The sequence below is a fragment of the Capricornis sumatraensis genome, chromosome 3 (assembly GCF_032405125.1).
Source record: "Capricornis sumatraensis isolate serow.1 chromosome 3, serow.2, whole genome shotgun sequence".
NCBI lineage: Eukaryota > Metazoa > Chordata > Mammalia > Artiodactyla > Bovidae > Capricornis > Capricornis sumatraensis.
This window is the reverse complement of record NC_091071.1, coordinates 169,533,974-169,561,374: the sequence shown is the minus strand read 5'-3', so window position 1 is coordinate 169,561,374 and position 27,401 is coordinate 169,533,974. Positions and strand designations below refer to the sequence as shown.

Genomic DNA, 27,401 nt, shown 5'->3' with positions numbered 1-27,401 from the left:
TTATGTTTATGTTTACCCTCTATGTGTGCCAGGTGGCATTCACCTTCATTTACAGTTTAGTTCTAAAGCAACCGTTTAAATAGGCGCAAGTGTTAAAAAGTGACTCAATCTAGAGAAAAATATTTATTGAGCAAAACGTACAGATGATACATGGATCTTGCAAAATTCATGATATGGGTACACAAACGGATGAAATTCAAGAAACACTGCTTTAGCATACAAGTATTTATCTCCTTCAGAGCTCTTTCGGTTGCAAAGTAATCAATATTATCACTCATTCAAATGAACAAGAGCAAAATAGGAGAGTGTATCCTAACAAGGGAATCTCACAAGGACCCAAAGGAAGTAGCGCAGATTGGAGCGTTAAGAAGGGCTGGGCAAGAGGGGGGAAGCCAGCAGGCCCCTGGGGTCCCCTCTGGTCTCTGCTTGACTCTGCACATCTCTTCTGTCTGAGCAAAGCTATTATCTCTACTACGTTCATGCAGATACCTTCCCCACCCTGCTGTGCTGGTGGCACACACACCTCACACATATAGGTACACACACACTCACAGCTCCAGAGTTTATATGCATTCAGGTGAGTGGCCTGCAGAACCTGAAAGAGCATCCCTGAATTTTGCTGCTTATTCCCGAGCGAGAACCTGTCTGGCCCCACAAGAGCCAGACACTCACCTCTCATCCCCTATTGGAAGATTTAGGGGAAACAAAGTCTCAAAAACAGAGAGACTCTGGGAGGAGCAGTCACCCTGACCAAGAGGTGTCTGGTCCTCCTAACAACTCTGAGGTAGGAAATCCAGCTCACAGTCCTTTGGCAGGAAGTGACACAGCCACAGCTTGAACCTGGGTTTGTGTGATACCGAAGTTCAAATCCACTGTACTGTTCACATGGTCGCCTCTGCTAAGTCCAGCCGACAGTGACTGGGCCAAGCAGGTCACTGGCCCATTGAGAGGCATTTATCAAAATCAGCTCAGTGTGCTGGAATCCAGGATCCCAGCCTTGCAGGGACACTGGCTGGCAGGGAGGATGGTTTCTGGAAATTGAGGCAGGCTCCTCCAAGCCCCTAACTCTGAGGCTGCCGGGTTCACACTGCAGGTGCTCAGGGTGCGAAAGAAGGATCAGACATCCAAAGCTCCTCAAGAGACGTTTCCCCCTCTCTTCTGCACCCAGAGTTCAAAGTGCCTGCCTGCCCTAGGGATTACTGTTGCTCCCCTCACCTCCTGGGAGCTAAATCAGAGGGGCCTTCCAGAAAGTGAGGCAGGGAGGGGAGATGACAGGCTCCTTCCGCCCTGGAGGCCTTACCCACCTGCAGGCACTTCTCAGCCTGAGCGTTGTTTCCCATGGAAGCCTCCAGGCATCACAGTGGCCTGGAGGGCCCCAATTTGGCTTTGACGGGCCTTGCCCGCCCACAGTGGGTGGCTGCCTCACAGGAGTTACTTTCTCAGAGCTCCTTGTTGAGACAGACAGTGGAAGTGGCGGCTGAGTTTCTCCCGCTGCCCCAGAGCTGCCCCAGGCCGGTGGAAGAGACGCATCTGATTCAGGAGAAAGGCTCCCTGTCCTAGTTTTTGGTCCATGCATGTTGTATCTTCGCTGGTCACCACTCAGTAGAGGTTCATACATGAATTAGGAAAATGTTCCACCAAGCCAGGTGGAAGTGGCTCCCCTTCCACCTGGGACACTCCCCTAGGAAGTGTTGCAAAGACCTTGTGCCTGTGAGTGGAGACTGGGTGGGATCTTCCTGGCTCAGAAGTCGATCCCAAAGACAGTGCCGTAGCCAGAGGAACATCCCTTTCCCCAAACCCCTTCTCTGCCTTTTCAGTGATAACGGGAGTGGTGGGCCAAAACTGTGGGCCTGGCTCATTTGGGACTGCCACCTTGGTAGGGTGAACTGGGTGACTCAGGGTCTGTTCCCAAGGACTGCCCCCCTGGTCCTGACATCTCTTCCAGAGCCATCAGACTGGGATGACTCTGCCAGCCAAGGTTACACGGCAGGTGTCCAAAGGTGGCTGCAGGGGTTCATTCAAGTTCTGAACTTCCCAGCGGTCTGGTTTTGTCAGCACCCCCACCTTCGTGAGGTAGCCTCCACACTTAACCGGCCACCAGTGCCCAGGGAGGAGGTGCCAGGACCACGGCAGACACCCCCTCCCTCCCCCACCCCTCAGGTCAGTCGATGATGTCCATGGAGAAGAAGCCTCCGGGCCTGGCTCCAACAGTTGGACTAATATTTGAGGGATTTGATAGGGGCGTCTTTGAGCTGCACGACCACTTCTGTGCCCGTCTCCGAGGTGGCCCGGGAGCACTTCCGGCTCTCGCGCATACTGTACAACTTCTCGGTGAGGTGCTTGCGGAACTTCTTGGTGAGGAAACAGTAGATAATGGGGTCTAAGACGCAGTTGGTACTAAGGAGGCAGAGAGTGACCTGGTGCGCATCGTTAATCCCCTGGTGGAAGTCAGTGTCCTGGAAGCCCAGCTCGGCCAGGGTCCAGGGCAGCTGCACGAGGTGGTGGGGCACGAAACAGATGATGAACACCGCCAGGACCGTGCAGACCATCCAGAGCGCCCGGCGCTTGACCTCGGCGTTGCGCTGCATCTGCACCTGCTGCGTGAGCAGCGTGCGGATGATGACCAGGTTGCAAACGAGGATGATGAGGAAGACGAGGAAGAAGCTGAACACCAGGAAGATGTGGATGATGAGGACTGGGACGCTGCCCTTCTCGTAATGTTCAAAGCAGCGTGTGATGTTGCCCGAGCCGGTCTTTTTGGGCTCACTGTTGGTCGAGTCCAGGACGAAGAAGTAGGATGCTGCGCCCACAATGGACACCCAGATAATCAGGGACAGAAGGAAGCCACGCTTGCGGGTGGTAGCCTGAGCAGTCTTGATGGGCCTTGTCACTGCCTGGAAGCGGTTGTAAGTGATGACAGCCAGGAAGGCCACTGAGCAGTAGGTGTTAATGAAGAAGAAGCAGCCGGCCAGGTTGCACAGGAATTTGGGAAGAATCCAGTCGCCCTGGTTGTAGTAGTAGACAACCCACAGGGGCAGGGTGACCAGGAAGAGCAGGTCAGCCATGGTGAGGTTCACCATGAAGATCTTTATCTCGTTGAATTTCTTGGAAGGGTACAAGCGGGCAAAGACCCACAGCACGTAGCTGTTGGCAATGACCCCCAGCACAAAGACGATGCTGTAAAAAATTGGGAAGAGGGTGTATCGGAACTCGGAGTCCACACGAAAGGAATTATTTGGCTCCATCTCTGTGGGCTGGAAGTGGTGGCTGGTCATAGGATCCTGCCTGTTCCTGAAAGACCACATAGGGATTCTGGTCAATGAAGGCCCAACATGGTACTATCTTATTTACTCTGTTTCAAGACTCCTGTTTTGCACATTTTAAAAACTCTAAAACTGATGGCATTTTCCAATTAATTGACAATGTTTTTTCTTCCTACATAAAAGAATGGTGTGTTTTTAAAATGAATGGCCTCTGAGATTCAATAAAATCAGTGGCAGTGGAGTTTCTTTTCTCTTGTTTCATTTTAAAACATATCTTTTTATTCTTGACCTCATTTTGACTTAAAGTTTTAGGTAATCTATTCCTGGTGATGAAATATATAAAATTTAAAATATTAATTTAAATTACAATGATTTTAATTTTCTGACAAAATTTGAATATTTTTGTATTGATGAAATTTGAGATAGAAATTTTAATGATAAAGTGTTCTATGTTAAAAAAATAATTTACATGCTCATACAAAATCTGGAAAATAGAGAAGTGTAAATTAGGGTCACCCAGAGAATGAAATAGCAGCTATTTATTAGAAAGAACAAGTTAGATCTGATTGTACTGACATGGAAAGTTGTCCCTAGATAATATTATTAAGTAAAACAAAACAAAAAAAATTGGTATGAACTCATTATATATGTATATGATATAGAAAATGGTCTAGAATGATATACCTCAAAGTGCTGACGAGTAAGTAACTTCTAGGAAGGTGAGGTAGAGGTGGTGGGAAGGATATTTACTTTAAACTTTTTGTTCGTTTGAACTTTTTAGGAGTATGTTTTGCTTTAGTAATTTTAAAATTTTAAATATAATTTTAAAATAAAAGTATAGTGGAGAAACCCAAAAGACATTGCGTTAACCAAGCAATCAAGAGTAGCATCATTGTTAGCAAAACATAGCAACATCAAGTACACTTGGTATGATGTACTGAAAAGCACACATCCCTTCAGTGGTATTTTTGTCAAAAAATGCAGAATCTCAATTTAGTCATGAGAAAACATCAGACAAACTTAAATTGTGTGACATTCCACAAAATAAATGATTGAAAGTGTCAAGGTTGGGACTTCCCTGGTGGTTCAGTGGCTAAGACGCTGTGCTTCCATTGTAGGGGGCCTGGGCTTCAACCTTGGTCAGGGAAGGGCTGCACTAAGATCCAGTGCAGCCAAATAAAAAATAAGGTCACGAAAGACAAGGAAAGCCTGAGGAGTTATCATAGATCAGAGGATACTAAGGATACATAGGACAACTAAGTGAGACATGGGATCTTGGGTCGGTATCTGGGGGAAAAAGTCATTAGAGGAAAAACTGGTGAAGTTCAAATAAGGTCTATAATTTAGATATCTCGGTATCCATGTTCAGGTTCTGGTTTTGATCACTGTACTGTAGTTTATGAATTGAGAATGTTGGGTGAAGTCCATACATGAGCTCTTTGTACTATTCTACAACCTTTTTAAAGGCCTAAAGTCATTTAAAAACAAAAAGTTTTTTTTTTAAGTATGGTTGATCCTTGGACAACACAGGTTTGAACTGTGTGGGTCCACTTATATATGCATTTTCAGGTTTGATGCATGATACTGGATGCTTGGGGCTGGTGCACTGGGATGACGCAGAGGGATGGTACAGGGAGGGAGGAGGGAGAGGGTTTCAGAATGGGGAACACGTGTATACCTGTGGTGGATTCATGTTGATGTATGGTAAAACCAATACAGTATTGTAAAGTAATTAACCTCCAATTAAAATAAATAAATTTATATTAAAATATAATAAAATAAAAAATTAAATACATACTACAACACCACACAATCCATGGTTGGTTGAATCCACAGATATGGAATCCCATAAATGGAGGGCCAACTAATTATAAGCAGATTTTCAGTTGCATGGAGGGTTGCCTCCCTTAGCTCCTGAGTTGTTCAAGATTCAACTGTATATTAAAGAAGATTAAAGCTAGCCATAATCACACTAATCAAAGTCTGGTCCATTTTCAACAGTTCATCACTCCCATCCACTCTCCATCAAAACCAGTGTTTCCTCCCCTCTACTCTTGTTGCTCCTACTATGGTGCCATCACATAAGCCTGGAAGCACCTCTGATGTTTGCATTGTAGCTGAGGGGATGGCATGGCAAGAGACACCGCTGGGATTAAGCAAGGCCTGAAGCTCATCATACATATATCACAGTCCAGAGAAAAAAGTAGGGAACTGACAGCGAGAAGCAAGGAAGACAACACTTAGGAGCGGACTTCCCTGGCAATCCAGGGGTTGGGACTCCATGCTCCCAAATGCAGGGGGCACAGGTTCAATCCCTGGTCAGGGAAGTAAGATCCTGCATGCTGCCCCCTCAAAACATGTAGGATCCTGCATGCTGCCCCCCCAAAAAAACCCCAAAACATTTAGGAGTACCTCTTTTGAAACCAGGCATTCTGCTCAGTGTTCCACAGGCACTACTTCCTTTGAGTCTCACAAAATCCCTTTGAGATAGGAAGTAAAATCCCCCATTTTACAGAGTATAGTGTGGTCATGTTACTTGTCCGTGGTCATGTGACTTGTCCAAGGTCACACAGCATTATGAAATGGAGCCAGAATCTCAAATCTGGTTCATTCATACATTTATCCAACAAATATTTCTGAGCTCCAACTGCATGTCAGACTCACTGCTAAATACAGGAGAGGCAGGATGAACAGGACAGACAGAACCATGCCCTCAGGGAACTTAGAGTCTCATAAGGGAGACAGACAAAGGCAATGTAAACAAACTTTGTTGCTATACAAAGAAAATGGGGTGTTGATGTGAAGGAAAAAAGAGATCTACTTTGAAAGAAGGTGACACTTCTCTTGAGGCCTGAAAGAGGAGCCAAGGAAGAGTGCTCCTGGCAGAGGGATCTGTGTAAGCCTAGGAGTAGGGCAGGAAAGAGTTTCAGGAACTGAAAAAAACAGCCATTTGATGACCTGACATCTGGCTGCAGTTCCACCTTCATCTCGTGCCACCTTCTCACCAGGCTCCAGCCAAAATGGACTTCCCAGGTGGGTCTTCAAGCCCACCCAGGACTCTCCTGCCTGAGCCGGCTGCATGCACACCCATGCCCCTGCCTGGAACATTCTTCCAGATCCATATATACTTCCACCTGGCCAGCTCCAACTCTTGCTTCAGACCTTCGCTTCATTTCGCTCCTTCACGGAGTTTCTCAGTGAGTTCCAGGTCAGGTCAGGTCCCATCTCAAAACTCCCTGTACTTCTTAAATCTTAGCTCGATTGTCATCATATTCTTGTTTGTGTGATTGCTTCACCCTCTCCCACTTAACTGTGAGCAAAACAAGATCAAGGACTTTGTCTATTCTACTCTGTTCCCAGCACCATGAACCAATAACCAAAGAAGGGGCTTCCCCTGGCTCAGTGGTAGAGAATCCACCTGCCAATGCAGGAGATCCCTGGTCTGGGAAGATCCCTTTTGCTGTGGAGAAACTAAGCCCATGCACCACAATGATTGAGCCTGTGATCTAGAGCCTGAGCTCTGCAACAAAAGAAGCCAGAGCAATGAGAAGCCCGCACACCTCAACTAGAGAGTATCCTCTGCTCTCCGCAACTAGAGAAAAACCCGCGCAGAAACGAACATCCAGCACAGCCAAAAATAAAAAATAACTAAATTTAAAACCAAAAAAAAAGGTTTAAAGGAATGGGTTAGCCTTGTTAATTACACCCACCCTTTAAGGAGCCCCAGAGCATTGGAAACACTTAAAGACGTCTAGGGATACTTCCAGGTGAATTTAGAGAAATCAGTGGTTGTAACTGGAATTTTGTTGATTGAGAAAATTTTTGTTCTTTGCTCCATTTAGTATGGTGGTGGTTTGTCTATGTTAGCTGAATAAATGTAGGTTCCATTATTCAAATTCATCATTGTGATTCCTTTAAAAACAAAAAACTCACCCTCCAGTGAAATTGTGAATTACATAGTTGACTTGAATTACATAATTCTTTAAATTTCTACCAGAGTACAGTTGATTCACAATGCTGTGTTAGTTCCAGGTGTGCAGTGAAGAGAATCAGTTTCACACATACATAAGTTGCTTCCTCAGCGGCAAATTGCTAGCTTCTACTCAGCTGGGAACTTTCCCACTCCTAAAGGTGACCTATCCTGCCATTTTATTTCAAAGGTATAGGATAATAACTCACAAAGAGTGGTCCACGTAAATGAGGGACAAGAGAGAGCTTTCGGGGGATCCATGAAGTCAAAACGATCATCATAATAATACCAAGACATTATTTGTCCTTTACACTGTGTTGACATTTGTGCTAATGTTACAAAAGGGTGAATAAAACTGCTGATTCCTTAGCACCAATCAAGGCAGAGACACCAAACTGACACAGGTGCCATATTCTTCACAGCCATGCATTCCATGTAAAAAAAAAAAGAAGCCAATTTCACTTTTAAATGTCCTTGATAAAGAAAGGAAATTATTTTATTAAATCTTAAGTACACTTCTTTTATTTTAATTTTTTCATTTCTTAAATTTTTTATTTTTTAATACTTTTCTTTTTTGGCTGCCCTGAATCTTAGTTGTGGCATGCCAGATCTTCGATCTTTAGTTCCATCATTTGGAATCTTTATTTGAGGCATGTGGGATTTTTAGTTGCAGCATGTGGGATCCAGTTCCCCAACCAAGAATCGAATGTGGACCCCAGCACTGGGAGCACTGAGTCTTAGCCACAGGACCACCGGGAAGTCCCTGCACATCTTTTTAATAATCTGTGTATCAGAATGGGAAATACGTAGAAAGCATCGCCGCTGCAAACTGGAATACAGTGGTTGTCTTCAGAAAAAGACCATTGTGCCACTGTTTGAGTTGTGAGCTGAGCTGTTTTTCATATTACCATTATCACTTGAAAAAATGACTGGCAAGCTACAGTGTTTTCAGAGACTTGGGTATTTGGCAGACCTTTTCTCAAATATAAATAAAGTGAACCCGTCTCATCAAGGAAAACAAATGATGCATTCTTGTTGCCAATGATAAAACTTGAACTTAATAAGAGAAAACTAGAAGTTTTGAAAAATTGTATCTGCCAGCATGAGGTTGACAGCTTTCCAACAGCTAAAGAATGTTCTGATGGGCTTCATAGTTACATTTATAAATGCAATTTTTATACATTATAATTGTTGTTCTTGTTTCATGGCTGAGTTGAGTCTGATTCTTGGCAACCCCAGGGACCGCAATGCTCCAGGCTTCCCTGTCCTTCAAATACCTCATAATGAAAGGCCAATACTTGGAAGACCCATATATCTCAGTGAACCAATGTTTTCCAAAAGTGGAAAACATGATGTTTCCAAGTTGCACAGAGGTAAAAGATTCAAAGGGCAAGACAGACCAACATATTGCAGTGCTAACAGATGACAAGGGGCTTCCCTGGTGGCCCACTGGTTAAGAATCCACCTGCCGATGCAGGAGACACAGGTTTGGCTCCTGGTTTGGGAAGATCTGCGGAGCAACTGAACCCGTGTGCCGCAACTTCAGAGCAGGGCCTGGAGCCAGTGTTCTGCAACTAGAGAGAAGCCACTGCAAGGAGAAGCTCAAGCCCTGCAACTAGAGAAAGCCCACTCCCAGCAACAAAGATCCAGTGTGGTTAAAAAGTTAATAAACAAATAAATAATGTTTTAAGACAGAATATCATCAATTAGTCTGAAAAAATCCATTAAACTATTTCTCCCTTTACAAATTAACAGCTGTGGGAGGGCAGATTTTCTTCATATGCTTCAACCCAAACAGTGTATCACAATAGATTGAATGAGGAAGTGGCTGTGAGAACCCAGCTGTCTTCCATTGAACCCAACGTTAAAGAGATTGGAAAAGAAAAATGTGAATTAATGCTACTCTTTTCCTTAAATTGTTTATGTTTTGAAAACTTTAGTTACTTTCTACTCAAACCATGATTTATGTTAACATGAACTGAGTTTATTATTGGTTTCATATTTAAAAACAAAATGTTTTAGAATGTCATTTTTGCTTTTGAATAGAATTAACATTGGGAGATATAACCCATGTAAACAAAAGTTCCCTGGAGCCCTCAATAATTTTGAAGAATATAAAGAGATCCTGAACTAGAAAATTTGAAAATCGATGCTCCATCATGTCAGCTCCTCCTCCTTCCCCTCATTTCTGTTGAGCCTGAGATGCCCCTTCTTCTGGGACTGCCTTTGTTTCTTTTTCCTGCTGGACAAACCCCCTTGCCTTAAGGGACCCTGTTCCTGGGGTCTGAGAGGCAGGGAGGCAGCCCACAGCTGGACTGGGCAGTGCGTGGTGCTCACTGTGGGTCTTTAAGGAAGCCACATCCCTAAACACCCCCCACACACACAACCACTCTCCCCAACCAAGTCCCTTTCTCTTCTTGGGTTTAGGCTCCAGTCCAGCAGGGTAGGGAAAACTCCAGGAAAATCTTTCTCCAGGCAAAGGACTCCACCCAGGACACTCTCCTGGGCCCTGACCCCTGTACCACGCCTGTCCAGGCCTGTTGAGGAAGTCTTCCCTCCCAGATCAGAATTAGAGTAAAGTTTGTGAGATGTTCACCTGGGTACAAAATTTAAGGGAGCACCAAAAACCTCAGTAATCCAGATAAATAACATTTTAACGCAATTTTAAAGAATCCAAATCAGTATTACTGACTCTTACTTTTGCCTCAGACTCTAGTATGGCCCTGCCTGGCACTATTACGCAGATTTCATTGAAAATTTTGGTATTTTGTTCATCATGGATTTGGGGGGATGGGGTTTTGGGGGCATTAACCGATTATTTTAAAAATACTCTCACCATGTGAATGGGGCACACCACCTCACAACGCAGCTCACCCATTCGGTCATTCACTCACACCTTCACTGGACAAGCTCACAGCTGGGCAGAGTCCTGAGGCCTCTGAAAACAGACCTGTCTCTGTCCTGCAGGGACTAACAGGACATTTTCAAGAGAGAAATGCAGAAATAGATAAGTGATAACTGAAGGACAGGGAAGCCTGGCACGCTGCAGTCCATGGGGTCACAAGGAGTCAGACACAACTTAGCAACTGAGGAAGTGTTACCGTGGAGGTTCTAGATGTCAGGGTCATTCTGAGTGGTGCCCATGGCCCAGACTCGAGGGTCCAGAACAGCTCCTGCTTAGGCTGAAGGAAGAGAAGGGGTTAGCCTGATGCAGCTGGGAGAGAGGAAGAGACCTGGAAGAAGGTAGAGAATGTGCCTTCTTCTCGGGGAATGTGAGAAGATTGGTTTGGCTAAAACTGGAGAAGGGAAAGGCTACCCACTCCAGTATTCTGCCCTGGAGAATTCCATGGACTGTATAGTCCATGGGGTCACAAAGAGTCTGACATGACTGAGCGACTTGCACTTTCGCTCTTCACTAAGGGGATGGGGTGGTGGTGAGGAGCGACAGGACCTACAAGGTAAGCATCGTCAGTCTACCGAAGTAGGGTCTTGAATTTTAGGCTAAAGGAGTTTGTATTTTATTCTGCAAAAAACGGGGAGTCATTAACGTACGTAGCATTTTGTGTTTATGGAAGATGACTGAGCATTGTGTTGATCAGTCATTAAGTCTTGTCTGACTCTTTGCAACCCCATGGACTGTAGCACACCAGGCTCCCCTGTCCTTCACTAACTCCTGCGGTTTGCTCAAATTCACATCCATTGAGTCAGGGATGTTATCCAACCATCTCATCCTCTGTTGTCCCCTTCTCCTCCTGCCCTCAATCTTTCCTAGAATAGAGTCTTTTCCAATGAGTTGGCTCTTCATATCAGATGGTCAAAGTACTGGAGCTTTGGCTTCAGCATCAGTTCTTCTAATGAATATTCTAGTTTGATTTCCTTTAGGATTGACTGATTTGATCTCCTGGTAGTCCAAGAGCCTCTCAAGAGTCTTCTCCAGCACCACAGTTTGAAAGCATCAGTTCTTCAGTGCTCAGTATTCTTCATGGTCCAACTCTCACATCCATTTGACTATTGTGTACAGAACAAACTGGAGGGGCTTCAGGTCAGAGGCAGAGAGATGGTGAAAAAGATCACTGCAATTGTCTGGAGAGCTGCAGGAGGCTTGGAGCATGGCAGATCATAGGGAAATGGATGGCTGTGAGAATGATTTGGAGGTAGAATGGACAGAACTTAGTGATGCAAGGGACAGTGGTTGAGAGAAAGGGAGGAGACACGAACAGCCAGGTTTCTGACCCAGATGATTAGAGCTGGGTAGTGTCTGTCTTCACAGAGATGACACTGAAGAGGAAGAGTGTGGGGGTAGGGAGGAGGAATTCCATGGGGGACATGTCACAGGTAGAGTGCCTAGGAAACACCCAGGAGGATCCTGAAGAGCCCAGCGTTAAAAGAGAAGTCAGGGGAGGAGGGAAAACTGAGGAAGGAAGTAGGGACAGGATGGTCAAGAGATAGGAGAAGGACCAGGGGAGGGCCACACTGGAGTCCTCATGCGAAGAAAGTTTCGAGGGTGTGGGAAAAGTGGCCAATGGCGTGAAAAGCCACAGCAAGATCCAGTACAGCGCAGACAAAAAAGCAAGCATTGCACAGGCCGCTCAGAAATCTATCCCGCGTGATCAGAGGGAGAGCAGTTTCCTAAGCACGAGTTGAGGAGTGAATGAGAGGCAAGGAAGTGGAGTATCAAATTCTTGTTCAAGAATCTGAGCTGAGCAAATAAATGCTATGTGTGGGCCTTGCGTGTATCCTGATTTAAACAAACTATGAAAAAATATTTGCTAGACAACTAGAACTCCAATACAAAGTATTAGATGGAATTAAGAAATTGATGCTGGGAATTCCCTAACAGTCCAGTGGTTAGGATTCCTCACTGGTCAGGGAACTAAGCTCACTCAAATTGCACAACACAGCCAAAAAAAGAAAAGAAATTAATGTTAATTTTGTGAGGTTGTAATTTTGATATATTGGTTATATATATATATATATATATATATATATATATATATATATATTTTTTTTTTTTTTTTTGCCACACTGCTCAGCCTTTGGGATCGTAGGTCACCAACCATGGATTGAACCCACACCCACTACGGTGAAAGTTCATAGTCCTAACTCCTGGACCACCTGGGATGTCTCTAGTTTTAGATTTTAATTCCTGATCTATTATACACACAAACTAAAATATTTATGCGAAGAGCCAACCCATTGGAAAAGACACTGATGCTGGGGAAGATTGAGGACAGGAGGAATAGGGGGTGACAGAGGATGAGATGGTTGGCTGGCATCACTGACTCAATGGACATGAGTTTGAACAAACTCCGGGAGACAGTGAAGGACAGGGAAACCTGGGGTGCTGCAGTCCATGGGGTCGCAAAGAGTCTGACACAACTTAGCAACTGAACAACAAAAAGAATTTACAGGTAGGATTATACAATATCTTGGTTTTGCTTAAAAATATTCCAGGAAAAACACACCTGTGGGCTAATCTCATGTGAGAAGCATTTTCCCAGGAACCCAACCTGTGACAATGTGTACTTGGGTCTGTCTGACCCCAGATCCTTCCACACGGCCCCACAGGAGGCCGAGCAGAAGTATGCCTCTTTCTTCCAGACACAGGGCCAGAATCAGTGTGGAAGTCTCGGGTGGACACCCTACCTTTGCTCGGAGCCTCGTCCTTGGTGCCTCCAGTTCCCACCACCCAGACTCTTGCTACTTCGGCTGCTTTCCATCTAGTTCCAGGTCCCCAGGTGATGCCCGCTCCTTTGGCCCTCATCCCGAAAATGGTGCGCAGAAGTCCCTTCACATCAACAGAACCCTTGAAATCACCCAAAATGTAACTGGTCAAGTCTCCTCGGGGTCTGGGACTCATCCATCCACACCTTCATTCCTGCTTCCCTCCCTCTCTCTGCCTGGTTGACTACTGGTCATCCTTTAAGGCCTCCGTTCCTCCAGGGAGTTTTTCCTAGGCTTCCCTGACCCTTTCATACCCTTCCCTCTCCCCCCAGGCCTGGTTAATGCCCATCCCCTGGGCTCCCAAAACTCACTGAAATTGCCTGTGTGCGTCCTTCCAGAACTGGGCCATAGCTCCCAGAGGACCAAGACCATGTCCATTCATTCACCTGACACCCAACTGGGTGCCCAGCACTGTGCTGGGACACTGTGGGAATAAAACAGGCAAGATTCTTGCTCTTGAGGAGCTATACTCTAGCGTTATACTTATTTACTCTAGTGACAAAAATAAGTAGAGAGATAAAAGAACAAGGTAATTTCAACTTGTGATATATTCAACAAAAGAAATAAAAAGTGTGACGTGATGATTATTGGATGGGGGCGGCTTACAATAGAGTAACCAGAGAAGGCTTCTCAGAGGAGGTGACATATAAATGAAACCGAAGGCAGATCTACTGTGAAGCCAACGAAGCATAAACTTCAAGATCCCTTCCTAGGCCTTGAAGTTGTTCTTAAGTGTATATGAAGGCCTTGCTCTTAATTGTATATTTATAATTTCATATCTTTCATTTAAAGAAGGCCCCCCAAACTGTATAAACTTTAGAGTCCTGCAAAACCTGTATCTTCTCATGGCTAAAATCTAAAAAGTGAGAAGAAACAAGTCAGGAGAAAATGTTGATGAAGAAATACATTCCAGGCATAGGGTATCATGTGCAAAGGGCCTACAGTGGGAATAAATTCATCATACTCTAAGCCGAAAATAAAGGTGTCAGTTTCAAAGAACCGAAAGGTCAGTGTCTCCAGAGAAATGAGAAGAGTAGGGTAGAATGGGAAAGACTAGAAATCTCTTCAAGAAAATTGGAAATATTAAGGGAATATTTCATGCAAGGATGGGCACAATAAAGGACAGAAACAGTTAGGACCTAACAGAAGCAGTAGAGATTAAGAAGTGGCAAGAATACACAGAAGAACTTACAAAAAAGGTCTTAATAACCTGGATAACCATGTTGGTGTGGTCACTCACCTAAAACCAGACATTCTGGAAGGTGAAGTGAAGTGGGCCTTAGGAAGCATTACTACAAAGCTAGTGGAGGTGATGAAATTCCAGTTGAGCTATTTCAAATCCTAAAAGATGATGCTGTGAAAGTGCTGCACTCAATATGCCAGCAAATTTGGAAAACTCAGCCACGGCCACAGGACTGGAAAAGGTCTGTTTTCACTCCAATCCCAAAGAAGGGCAATGCCAAAGAATGTTCAGACTACCATTAAAATTGTGCTCATTTCACATGCTATCAAGGTAATGTTCAAAATCCATCAAGTTAGGCTTCAACAGTACATAAACCAAGAACTTCCAGATGTACAAACTGGGTTTAGAAAAGGCAAAGGAACTAGAGATCAAACTGCCAACATTTGCTGGATCATAGAGAAAGCAAGGGAATTCCAGAAAAATATCTATTTTGCTTCATTGACTATGTGAAAACCTTTGACTGTGTGGATCACAACAAACTGTGGAAAATTCTTCATGAGATGGAAATACCGGACCACCTTACTTGTCTCCTGAAAAACCTGTATTCAGGTCAAGAAGCAACAGTTAGAATCAGACATGGACTAACAGACTGGTTAAAAATTGGGAAAGGAGTACATCAAGGTTGAATATTGTCACCTTGCTTATTAACTTTTATGCAGAGTACATCGTGTGAAATGCCAGTCTGGATGAAGCACAAGCTGGAGTCAAGTTTGCCAGGAGAATTATCAATAACCTCTGATACGCAGATGACACCACCCTTATGGAAGAAAGTGAAGAGGAACTAAAGAGCCTCTTGATGAAGGTGAAAGAGGAGAGTGAAAAAGATGGTTTAAAACTCAACATTCAAAAAACTAAGATCATGGCCTCCAGTCCCATCACTTCATGGCAAATAGAAGGGAAAATAAGTGAAAACAGTGACAGATTTTATTTTCTTGGCCTCCAAAATCACTGCAGGCTAGCTTGCTCCCTGGAAGGAAAGCTGTAACAAATCTAGATAGCATATTAAAAAGCAGAAGCATCACTTTGCCAACAAAGGTCCATATAGTCAAAGCTATGGTTTTTCCAGTAGTCATGTATAGATGTGCAAGTTGGACTAATAAAGAAGGCTGAGTGCTGAAGAATTGATGCTTTCAAATTGTGCTGCTGGAGAAGACTCTTGAGAGTCCCTTGGACTGCCAGGAAATCAAACTAGTCAATCCTAAAGGAAATCAACCCTTTAGGATTGAAATCAATATTCACTGGAAGGACTGAAGCTGAAGCTCCAATACTTTGACCACCTGATGCGAAGAGCCGACTGATTGGAAAAGACCCTGATGCTGGAAAAGATTGAAGGCAGGAGGAGAAGGGGATGACATAGGATGAGATGGTTGGATGGTACCACCGACTCAATGGTCATGAGATTGAGCAAACTCCTGGAATTAGTGAAGCACACGGAAGCCTGCCACGCCGCAGTCCGTGGGGTTGCAAAGAATCAGACATAACTTAGCAACTGAACAACAACAAGGATGAGATCAGAGGGCAACAGACCCCAAATGTCTCTTATGCCACAGTAAGATGTTTGGATTTTATTCTATAAGCACTGGAGGACTGCTGGGCTATGTCAAGCAGATAAGCATCATAATCTGACTCTCTGGCTGCTGGGCAGAGAATAGATGGTGAAGAACAAGTGTGGAAGCAGAGAAACTATTTCAGAGGCAAGAGATGGTAGTGACATGGACGAGAAAGTAGCATTTCCAATCCTTCTCTCTATCCCAGCACCCAACACAAACTTGGCCAGAGGGGAACTTTTATTTTATTTATTTTTCAGTTGTGGCATGTGGTATCTAGTTCCCTGACCAGGGATGGAACTCGGGCCCCCTGCATTGGGAGCTCACAGTCTTAGCCACTGGACCACCAGGGAAGTCCCCAGAGTAAGAGCCTGATAAACATCTGTCTAGTAAACAAATATCTAGCAACCAATAAGATCAACTCTTGTGAGATGAGAGCTGAAAGTGGGCTGACCCAAGAAGATGGAGGAGGCCTATCTCTCCAGTAACTAAACAGCACAGTGGCTGCCGGCCCCTGAGAGCAGCCTCCAGAGGAGGCAGGGTGAGCCCTCTACAACCTCATGATGCAAACTGTGGTCCTTGCACCAGCAGTCTTAGCATCACCTGTGAGCTTTGTTAGACATGCAGAAGCTGACTCTACACCAGACTTGCTGTTACAGCATCTATTTTAACAAGATTGCCCAGTGATTCATATGCACACTGAATTTTGAGCAGTACTATGCCTCAACACACTGCCAGCCACATATTTGCCTGTTCTAACACCTTCCATGGCTCTGCCCTGCCCAGGACCAAGTGCAAGCTCCTTTCCCACCTCCTCTTTCACCAGCCTCTACTATCCCTTGCCCTCTACTCTAATCACACTGAATTATTTTTTCCCTAATATGGTTGTATTAGGTCTTAGTTGCAGCACATGGGATCTTCACTGTGTCTTTTGGGATCATCCATTGTGGTGCACAGACTCTCTAGTTGCATCGGACAGGCTCAGTAGTTGCAGTGAGAGGGCTTAGTTGCTCCATGGCGTGTGGGATCTTAGTTCCCCGACCAGGGATCAAACCAGTGTCCACTGCATTGCAAGGCAGATTCTTAACCACTGGACCACCAGGGAAGTCCCCACATTGAACTTCTTGCTGCTTCTCTAAAACCGATTTCTCCTCAGACCTTGGTGCCCTCACACATGTCACAGCCCCTCCTGAGAATGCCTTTTGCCTATCGCTTTACCCAGAAAAATCTTACTCATCTTTGAAGACCTAATCTAAAGAGGGCTTCCTTTGGAATGCCTTTTCTGATTGCCCCAGACAGACAGAACGAGTTGCCGCATTGCCTGGGTTGACATGGTACTGAGCACATTTCTCAGCATAACATGTTGTAAGTGTTGATTTCAGTGGCTGTTTCCTCACCAGGCTGAGAACTTCTTGAGGTTAGAGACTAGATCTTTTTTATCTCTTTTTTCTCAGTGTCAGCCACTGGGGACTGAATGCATGAATGACCATGCCCTGATGATTATTCAGAGGAAACTGGCATAAAAAAAAGGTGTCCAGTCTCCCTGAGGGAGACATAGCAGATTGCGGAAAAGGCCTCTGCAGTCGGGAAGACCTGGGTTGTTACCTGACTCTGCCATTTGCTTACTGTGTGACCTTGGGCAAGTGACTTTACCTCTATGAGCCTGGATTTCCTCAGCTTCACAATCTTATAATCCTAACAAAAGTTCCAAAAATAAACATTCAAAGTTGCCACAAATGGTCAAGACTTTCTCTCACTGTTGGCCCAATCACTTGGAGACATGGGGGTGGACTATGGATCACTAGTGACCTCAGAGTCTCTAACATATTGCCTTTCCTGCCAGCTCCAGACACAGCATTGGGCTAATGCCAACAAAGCTTTCAACAACTCAGGAAGGGAATGAGCATTTAGAAGGAGAAGGAGGCGACTCTGAACCACTCAACTTAACAGACGGGCAGGGCCCCCCTGATGGATCAAGTCGAGGCAGCAAGCTCAGGCTCAACGTTTAGCTGAAGCTGGGCCAAAAGGGTATAAATATTCATGAAGACAAGAAGAATTCTACCATCTGTATCTCCCACCCTCTGCTCTGCAGACTATTCAGTCCCATCTCCCACTGGTACGAGTCTCATCTCTCTGCCAACAATCTGGCCCCTAGGGAACCTGGAGAAAGGGCTCCTGTCCTCAGCTGGACTGTCAGAGGGGAGGAACCACTGAGATCTGGGCAACAGGAAGTGTGTGCTGGGTACTTTTCCAGTGCAGACTGTGGGTTGGAAAGTTGTGTTTACCAGTCAGACTGGCCCCTAATATTGTGGGGCCATTTGGGGTCCAGAGTACAAGCGTCTAAATATTTATAAGCTAAAAATCAGTCATATCTAAGTTCATCCACATTCCATGCCTCAGCAACTCCTCACCATCCCACAAGCCTGGGAGTGTGGGAGGAACCCAAACTCTGTGGGGGCACTCTTGCCTGGATTCAAGGACACCATGCTCTATGGGGGACGATGTGACCGGGGGTGGGGGGAGCCACCCACCTAAGCTGAGGGCCTTGAGCATCGTTTACTAATTAAATGAACAGACACCTCTTACCCATGATCATATTTCCTTCTCAAATCAGCCTCACAAAGTGAGTTTTACAAAATGCCCATTTTTCCAGGAAACCAAGTGAAGTCAGAGAATGAAACAGACTTGCCCACAGTCACACAACTGGGAAATGGCCGATGAGATTTTGAACTCCAAAGCCCAGCCTGTCTCTCCCAGGCCAAGAGGTGGCCCCGTTGGAAGCAAACCACTCCGTGGCCAACTCCTCCACTCACAGACCTGTCCTATGGCCCGAGAGCAGGTGCTTCAGAGGCTGCAAGGACCCAGGAAGAGATCCTTTTGACCGGGGCCCTGCTTTTCCCTCTGCTCCCCAAAGTGGGGAATTGAATGGGGCCATGGAAAGGAGAGTCCGCTCTGTATCCATCTCACTCCTGCCAGGCAGCGGTGAAGTTGGAAGCAAATCCTGGTTCAAACACTAAACTCACTCCATGACTCTGGGTCTCTGTCTCCCTGTTGGTAGAATGAAGATTTTAAAAGGGGCCTAAGACTCTGTATCAATCTAGAGGGGTGGGATGGGAAGGGAGATGGGAGGGAGGTTCAAAAAGGAGGGGATATATGTATACCTATGGCAGATTCATGTTAAGGTTTGACAGGAAACAGCAAAATTGTGTAAAGCAATTATCCTTCAATAAAAAAATAAATAAATAAAAGAAGAAGAAGAAGATAAAATGGGCCTAAGAGAGAAGTAAATTAAGAAAACAATCCCAGGGGACTTCCCTTGTATTCCAGTGGTAAAGAATTTGCTTGCCAATCTAGGGGACTGATTTCCATCCCTGGTCCCTGAAGATTCCACATGCCTCGAAGCAACTAAGCCCGTGTGTCACAACTATTGAGCCTGTGCTCCAGCGCCCAGGAACCACAGCTGCTGAGCCCACGTGCCTCAGCTACTGAAGCCCACACACCCTAAAGCCTGCGCTCCGCAATAAGAGAAGCCACCGCGATGAGAGATCCACACGCTGCAACTCGAGAGTAGCCCGTGAAGCAACGAAGACCCAGCACAGCCAAAAATAAGTAAGGAAAGAAATAAATAAAAATTGAAAAAAGAAAAGAGGAAGAAAACAATCCCACTTACAACAGCACCAAAAAGAATAAAATACTTAAACTTAACCAAGAAGGCAAAAGGCTTATACACTGAAAACTACAAAACATTACTGAAAGGAATTAAAGAAGACACAAGCAAATGGGAAGACACACTATGTTTACAGATCAGAAGACTTAATATTGTTAAAATGTCCATGCAACCCAAAGCAATCTACAGATTTAATGCCCTGTTAAAAATCTCAGTGGCGTTTTTGGTAGAAATAGAAAAAAATCCTAAAATTCATAAGAAATCTCAAAGTACCCACAACAGTCAAAACAGTCTTGAGAAAGAAGAACAAAGCTGGAGGCCTCACACTTCCTGATCTCAAAATATATTAGAAAGTACAATAATCAAAACAGGGTGGTATTGGCACAAAGATAGACATACAGAACAATGGGACAGAGTAGACAGCCCAGAAAGGAATGCTCACATATATGGTCAAATGATCTCTGTCAAGGGTGCCAAGACTACACAATAAGGGAAAGATAATCTCAACAAATGATATTTGGAAAACAGGATATTCACATGCAAAAGCAGGAAGGTGGACCCTTATCTCAAATCATATACAAAGTAACTCAAAGTGGATTAAAGACCTAAACATAAGACTGGAAAGTATAAAACTTCTAGAGGGAAAGCTTCATGACATTGGAATGGGCAATGATTACTTGGGTATGATACCAGAAGCAAGAAAAGCAAAAAGAGACATTTGGAACTGTATCAAACTTTAAAACTTCTGTATACCAAAGGAAACAATCAACAGAGTAAAAGGCAACCTACAGATTTGTAGAAAATATTTGCAAATAATATACCAGATAAGGGGTTAATATCCAGGATATATGAAGAACTCTTACCACTCAATAATGACGACAACAACAACAACAAAAATTTTAAATGGGCAAGGGACTTGAAGAAACATTTCTCCAAAGATATAAAAGGCCAAGAAGCATATGAAAAGATGGGGAGAGAGGGATTGGGAGTTTGGGATTAGCAGGTGCTAATTATTATACAGAGAGTAGATAAGCAGCAAAGTCCTACTGGATAGCATGGGGAAATATATTCAATATCCTGGGATATACTGAGGGAAACAGAGGACAGAGAAAAAAAAATCCTGTGATAAACTATAATGGAAAATAATATGGAAAAGAATATATACATATGTATAACTGAATCACTGTGTGGTAGAGCAGCAATCAACACAATATTATAAATCAACTATAACTCAATAAAATAAATTTGTTAAAAAATTGTCAAGGGCCAGGTGGGAAAAAGGCATATGAAAAGATGCTCCACATCACTAATCATCAGGGAAATGCAAATCAAAACTCCAACAAGAGAGCACCTATTAGGATGGCCTCGATCATAAAAACAGAAAATGACAAGTGTTACTGAGGATGTGGAGGAATTGGAACTCTTGTGCACTCACTGTTGGTGGGAATATAAGATGATGCAGTCACTATGGAAATTAGTATGAAGGTTCTTCAAAATATTAAAAATAGAACTACCATATGACCCAGACATCTCATTCCTGGGTGTATTTCTTTAAAAAAAAAAAAAGTGTAAACAAGATCTTGAAGAAATATTTATATACCCATGTTCACAGCAACACTAGTTACAATAGCCAGGAGGTAGGAGCAACCTAAATGTCCATCAACAGACAAATGGATAAACAAAATCTGGTAAAATATTAATATACATATAATGGAATACTATGCAGCCTAGAAAAGGAAAGAAATTCTGTCCTCTGCTACAACATGGATGACACTTGAGAATGTAAATAAGTGAAATAAGCCAATCGCAAAAAAGACTGAATGATTCCACTTACATGAGGTTTTGAAAGTAATTAAACTAATAGAAACATAAAGTAGAATATTGGTTGCCAGGGGCTGGAGGAAGAGAGAAACAGGGAGTTGATGTTCATTGGGCACAGAGATTCAATCAGGCAAGACAAAAATGTTCTACAGATCTGTGGTACAACATGTGTATATATAGTTAACAATACTTAAAAATTGTTAAGAGGGTAAATCCATCTTACATATTTTTATCATATTTTAATGGGCCTCAGAAATGGCAGATTTGAAAATACATTGTATATTTTTAACTTGGAATCATATGGCTCCGCTTTTTCACTTAATGGCTGTGCAACAGTTAGTAAAAACTGCTTCGCCCCTCTGGACGTCATCTATAAAATGGGAACAATAACACATCTACCCTATAGAGCTTTCCGTGAGCATCCAGTGAGACAGAGGATTAGAAAGCACTTGGGAAAGGACAGTGGTTAAGATCACAGACTCTGGCGTCAGACAAACCTCCATTCAAACTCTGCCTCTGGTCACATCCTGGTTTCACGACCATAGTCAAGCTTATCATTCTCTGAGCCTCAGGTCCTTCCACTGTATATGGAGCTCATAATATCCCAAGCACATAGTTCCTAGCATGATGCAAAGACTCAGTGAATAATGCAGCACAGTTTCAGATACTCATGACCAACAGCTCTAAAAAGCTGTATTTACTGGAAGTCCAGACAATCTGCTAATTAGATCAGATCAAATGTTTGTCAAAACAGCACCGCTGTCATTGCAACTGCTCACATCAGGCTCATCCCAAGTTATTCCCAGCTTGAAGCCGTTTAGATAAGACTTCCAGATATATCATTAACCCTGAAGACCTCTCTGGTGGTCCAGTGGCTAAGATTCTGCTCTCCCAATGCAGGAGGCACTGGTTTGATCTCTGGTCAGGGAAATCGCACATGTGGCAACCAAGAGTTTGCATGCCACAACTAAGACCCGGGGTAGCCAAATAAATAATAAATATATTCTAAAAAATAAAACCCTGAAAACTTCGGGGAACCAGTCATATCATTTTATGGCAACTGGGGACAGTTGGCAAAATGCTACCAGCCAATCCTTAATGCTTTTGAACTGTGATGTTGGAGAAGACTCTTGAGATTCCCTTGGACAGCAAGGAGACCAACCAGTCCATCCTAAAGGAAATCAATCCTGAATATTCATTGGAAGGACTGATGCTGAAGCTGAAACTTCAATACTTTGGCCACCTGATGCAAAGTACTAACTCACTGGAAAAGACCCTGAAGCTGGGAAAGATTGAAGGCAGGAGAAGGGGATGACAGAGGATGAGATGGTTGGATGGCATCACTGACTCAATGGACATGGGTTTGGGTGGACTCCAGGAGTTGGTGATGGACAGGGAGGCCTGGTGTGCCACAGTCCATGGGGTCGCAAAGAGATGGACACAACTGAGCGACTGAACTGAACTGAACTGAATCCTTGTCCAACACAATTAATTTTACCTCCATGAGCCTCCGTTTACTCATCTGTAAAATAAAATAAAACTGACCCTAACCCTATGTCATAAGGTTGTTGTAAGGATCGAATAGGAAATGCCTGATCCATAAGAAGAGCTGAATGAATGTTGGCTGTTGGTTATTCTTCTCTACCCCAGAAGGAGTATGGGAACCACCTCTGGTTCCCATATCACGTGTGGATATCGCTTTCCCTCCAGGCTGGGAACTCCCTGAGTATAGGGCCTCGGGCATTACACACACACACACACAGAGTCACATTGTCCTTCATCCTTGACTTCCAAACCCTCTCACACCAGCCTCAGCCACTCCCAGCCCTTAGATTCCTGGAACCAGTAAAATACCATAGTTTAATCATTGCGCTTCTGTGAGTACTTAGTTTTCACATCTATCAAATGGAAATAATATCAACATTGACCTCACAATGTTGAGGTCAGTTGAGACTGAAGGCAGTTAAACCTCTAAAATCCTCAAGAAATAAGTTGCCGCCCATTCTGGCCTCCTCTGACACTTGATACTTGTGCCCTGGCCTGCCCGTGCCTTTGTGCCTCTGCTCATATCCTCCAAAAATTCCCCCCTCATGGAGTGGTTTCATTACCGCTTGTCCAGGAAGCAGAGGGAGTTGAGGGGCAAAGGAAGAGAGCAAGTTTCCTGATCTCTGGGGAATTCTGCACTAGGCTCCCCATGGTTTCCAGTTCAAGGAGGCTAGCATCCCACTGGGCATGTTTATCAGTGAATGAACAGAGCTCCTTGTCTGGGGAGAGGTAGGGACAGGGTCTAGGACCCCAGAGATGAGGGGTGGGAGGTGGCCTGGGTATCAAAGTTTCCCAGCTTTCTCTCTCTCTTGGGGTCCAGCTGGTGTCAGGGATGTATATTACATTGATGAGAGTCAGTCTCTGCTTGTCTCGACTCATCTGGCCTATGACATCCCCATGGAGCTGGGGGACCCTGAGCCTGGCCTAGGAATCTCCTGGCTTCCAGATACGCAGATAGTACCCGTCTGTGAGTCACCCTCCCCACTCCTTGCCTCCTGGAAGTCAGCCGGGGCAAGGAGGGCGGGGAGGTGCTTCCTCCTCTGGGCTTCCGCAGCAAGGGCACACCCCTCCGTTATACCAGGAACCACTCTGACATCTTCAGGGCCTGGCCCGAGGGAAAACATAGGGTACAGGGCGGAGGCCCTACAGTCACACAGACTCCGATCTGCACCTGGCTTTTTTCTTTCCCAGCTGATCTTTGACCCTCAAAGCCTCTTTTCCTTCATTTGCAAAAAGTGGCGACAATAAAACCTTCCTCACAGGGAAGCTGTAAGTGCAAAATGAAGCAACTGATACACCTGGTTATTGCTCAGTAATTGGGAACTCCTCCCCAACCCTCAGGAAATGTTTGTTGCATGAATGAATGAGCAAACAAATCAGCCGTGAACCAAAGCAGCCACCTCTCTTCCGTTAGAAGCAGCAACCAAGGTTGGATGAAGAGAAACATGAATCATGATTAGGAATTATGATCAGGGGACCTGGGCTCTGGCCTCAACCAAGCTCCTAAACCATCTTGAGTGAGTCTCTCTCTAGCTTTGAACCTTGGGATCTTCATCTGCATGCGCCTCCCCCCAAAGCTGAAACATTGCTACGATAAGGAAGATTGTTGGGAGTGAAAAAGGCTTTGGTAAACAGTCAAGAACTTAGGAAATCGAAACAGACTTTACAAACTGTGAAGGGTGCTGCACAAATTTTTGACACTCGTCTCACATCAGCCAGATGAGCTCAACTCCAAACCTAGATCCTGAAGTTCCCCCTTCTATAGAAATAAACAGGTGGGGAGGGGCTACTAAATGATAGTTTCCCCCCCACAAATTCTCCTCCCCCTACACCTTACAGACATACACACACACACTGGCTCTGGATTCTCTTTGGCTGAAGACACAAGGGAAGAATGGAGTGCCAACCTCTCAACTGGTTTTGTTGATGGTCCTGCTTTTGGGAACTGTTGGGCTGGACAGGCCCACCCGTAGTTGGCCACACTCCAGGCACACATGGGAATACATACCCAGAGCCAGTTCTCCAGTCCACCCCACAGGCACACATGCACACACACAGACATAGCAGAGGCTTCTCTTCCCTCCCACCATGCTGCCAAGGAACCCAAGAGCTGCTGATCAGACACATGGCTGCACCAGGGGCCCAGCAGATACCCTTCTGAGAATGGGCTCCACTCTGAAACCAGACACATTCTCCCCGGATCCATAAGGGGGCGTCCCCAGGCCAGAGCTCAGCTGGTGCCCTCTATATCCATGGGGAGGCAGAGACCAGGACGGGAAAGAAAGGACTTCACTGGAAAAGATAAGCAGCCCTTTCTTGTCAACAAGGGCGAGTTCGCAGGCGTAGGATAGGGAGGAAGAGGGCATTCCATAAAAGTCTTTCTATAAAAGGACAGAAAGAATCCCAGCCTCTCATCACACCAGCCCCAGCCCCCATCAGTCCAGAGCAGAAACTCACTCCTGGAGGCCCATTTCGACATTACTGCCATAGACCATAGTCTATGGACTTCCCAGAGGGCGCTAGTGATAAAGAACCTGCCTGCCCGTGCAGGAGACACAAGAGACGTGGGTTAGATCCCTGAAGGGGAAGATCCTCTGAAGAAGGAAGTGACAGCTCATCCCAGTATTCTTGTCTGGAGAATCCCATGGACAGAGGAGCCTGATGGATTACAGTCCATGGGGTTGCAAAGAGTCGGACACGACTGAACGACTTAGCCTACACACAGCGGAGACTGTGGCTTTCTTACCCAAACCTTCATTGGACAGTTGGGGAAACTGAGACCCAGAGAAGAGAAAGGATTTGCCCCAAGTGACCGCAGAATCAGGAGGCAAGCTGGAACCAGATGCTGGACCTCAGGCTCACTGTCCATCCTCTTCCAGTACAACACACTACTTTCTCATTCCCTATTCAGTTCAGGTTCCAAGACTGTGTGACTTGCTAAACTCCACGTGAAGAGTAAGGATAAAATGAGGAACAAACAAATCCTCCTCCTTGAGGCATTTACAATAAGAATAACAGCATTGGTACCAGCAGTAATACTGGCTCGTGTCTGCGCACAGCTTACTATTGACAAAGCACTTTCCCACCAGCCTCTTACTGCATCCTCTCCCGACAACTCACAGGTCAGTACTTAAACCCCAGTATGCAAAGGAGGAAAGGGATGCTCCTGAATTGCCGAAGGTCCCAGCTCATAGGCAAGAGCTGATGCCAAAACCCCATTGCCCACCTCAGGCTCAGTCTCATCTCTTTCAGGGCTTCCTTCCTTCACTGGGTTGTCAGTACCTAAAGGCAAGGATGTCTCTTTTGTTTGTGTTCCTAGTGCCTGCACACACACACATACACACATACACACATGCCAAGCACCTGGAACAGCTGTGTATTCAGTCAAGGGTTAAATCAGAGCTGCTTGAATACTCTGGGGAGCAACTCTGCAGGTTCCCTCATTCTTCACAAGTAAGCAAGAGTCTGAGCAGCAGCCTCCGTTCCCCACGCCCACATCTGACCTCCTGCCAGCAAAGGACAGGTGGTCCCAGCCTGTGCTCCGTCCCTACCACCTGCGACCTAATGGCGGGAACAGGTTGTGGGCCAGGACTCTTGTATCAGCAACCCTGTTATCTTCCTCATCATCCCCTCAGGAGAACCCAGCACCTAGTCAATTCCTAGATACCCAGCCCGGTACCTGACCCTTTGTCTCCCGACCTTCCTGCTGGGGAGACGGCACTGGCCTCGTTTGACACTCTAGGAAACTGAGGAGCAGGGTGGTGACGTGCCCAAGGCCACACAGCCACTGAAGCAGACAGCACCCAGCCCCCCGAGATCTAGGCAGCCCCCCTCTCACCACCACCTCCCAGGGAGGTCTCTGAGGTCCCTTCAGAGCTGCCTTGACCTCAGAGAACCAGAGGGGGCAGCGGATTCCCTGGGAATGTCTAGTCACGAGGAATTCCTTCTAAATGAGAGCCTCTGGGTCTGGGGAAGATGCCAGAACCGTCCCTTAAAAACAGAAGCACACGTTTGCTCAGGCGGAGTCTAGGGGCAGGACCTTGATCTCCTGAGGACACTATCGCACATTTCCCCCCAGCTGGGCCAGGGCTGGGACCCCCTTACCTGTCCAGGGGCAGTGGCTGCCGCTGCGAGGTCTGAGCATGTCGGCAGCTGCGGGCTCTGTGCTGTCTGTAATTGCAGAAGTGAGGAAATAGCGTGCATCACTGCCAAGTCACCCCCAGGAGGAAACACCGTGACCCCAGGGCCCCATCAGCAGAGAGGACATGCCGCAGAGCCTCGAGCCGGGTCACCCAGGCCCTGGGTGCCACTCGGAGGTTTTTTGCAGAATGAGGGGCAGGGTGGGGTGTGGGCAGCGGCCACCGGGAGAGAGTAAGGCGGGGTGGAGAGACACGCCACTTAGCACGAGCGTGAGCGAGAGGAGCTGTGAGTGAGCAAGGAGAATGTGAGAGTCAGGGGAGAGAGGGCTAAGAGGTGGAGAGAGAGAGAGGCCCACCGAGAGAGACAGGCAAATGCAAACACAGAGACAGCGTGAGCGGGATGAGGAGGTTCGAGGACTAAAAGCAAGGGAGTGACAGAGAAAAAGATGACACAGATAGTGAGAGGGCCTGTGTGTGCGTGC

At 45.6% G+C, this 27,401-nt stretch overlaps 1 protein-coding gene across 1 annotated transcript; it reads right to left on the bottom strand.

The window, feature by feature from the left end:
- Positions 1–307: 307 nt before the first annotated feature.
- PTAFR (platelet activating factor receptor) lies at positions 308–26,935 on the bottom strand. The gene is made up of 2 exons (XM_068968751.1): positions 26,885–26,935; positions 308–3,291 (listed from the first exon to the last, which is right to left on the bottom strand). The coding sequence occupies exon 2, from the start codon at positions 3,273–3,275 to the stop codon at positions 2,217–2,219; it is 1,059 nt and encodes a 352-aa protein (XP_068824852.1). The 5' UTR covers positions 3,276–3,291; positions 26,885–26,935; the 3' UTR covers positions 308–2,216.
- Positions 26,936–27,401: the final 466 nt, after the last annotated feature.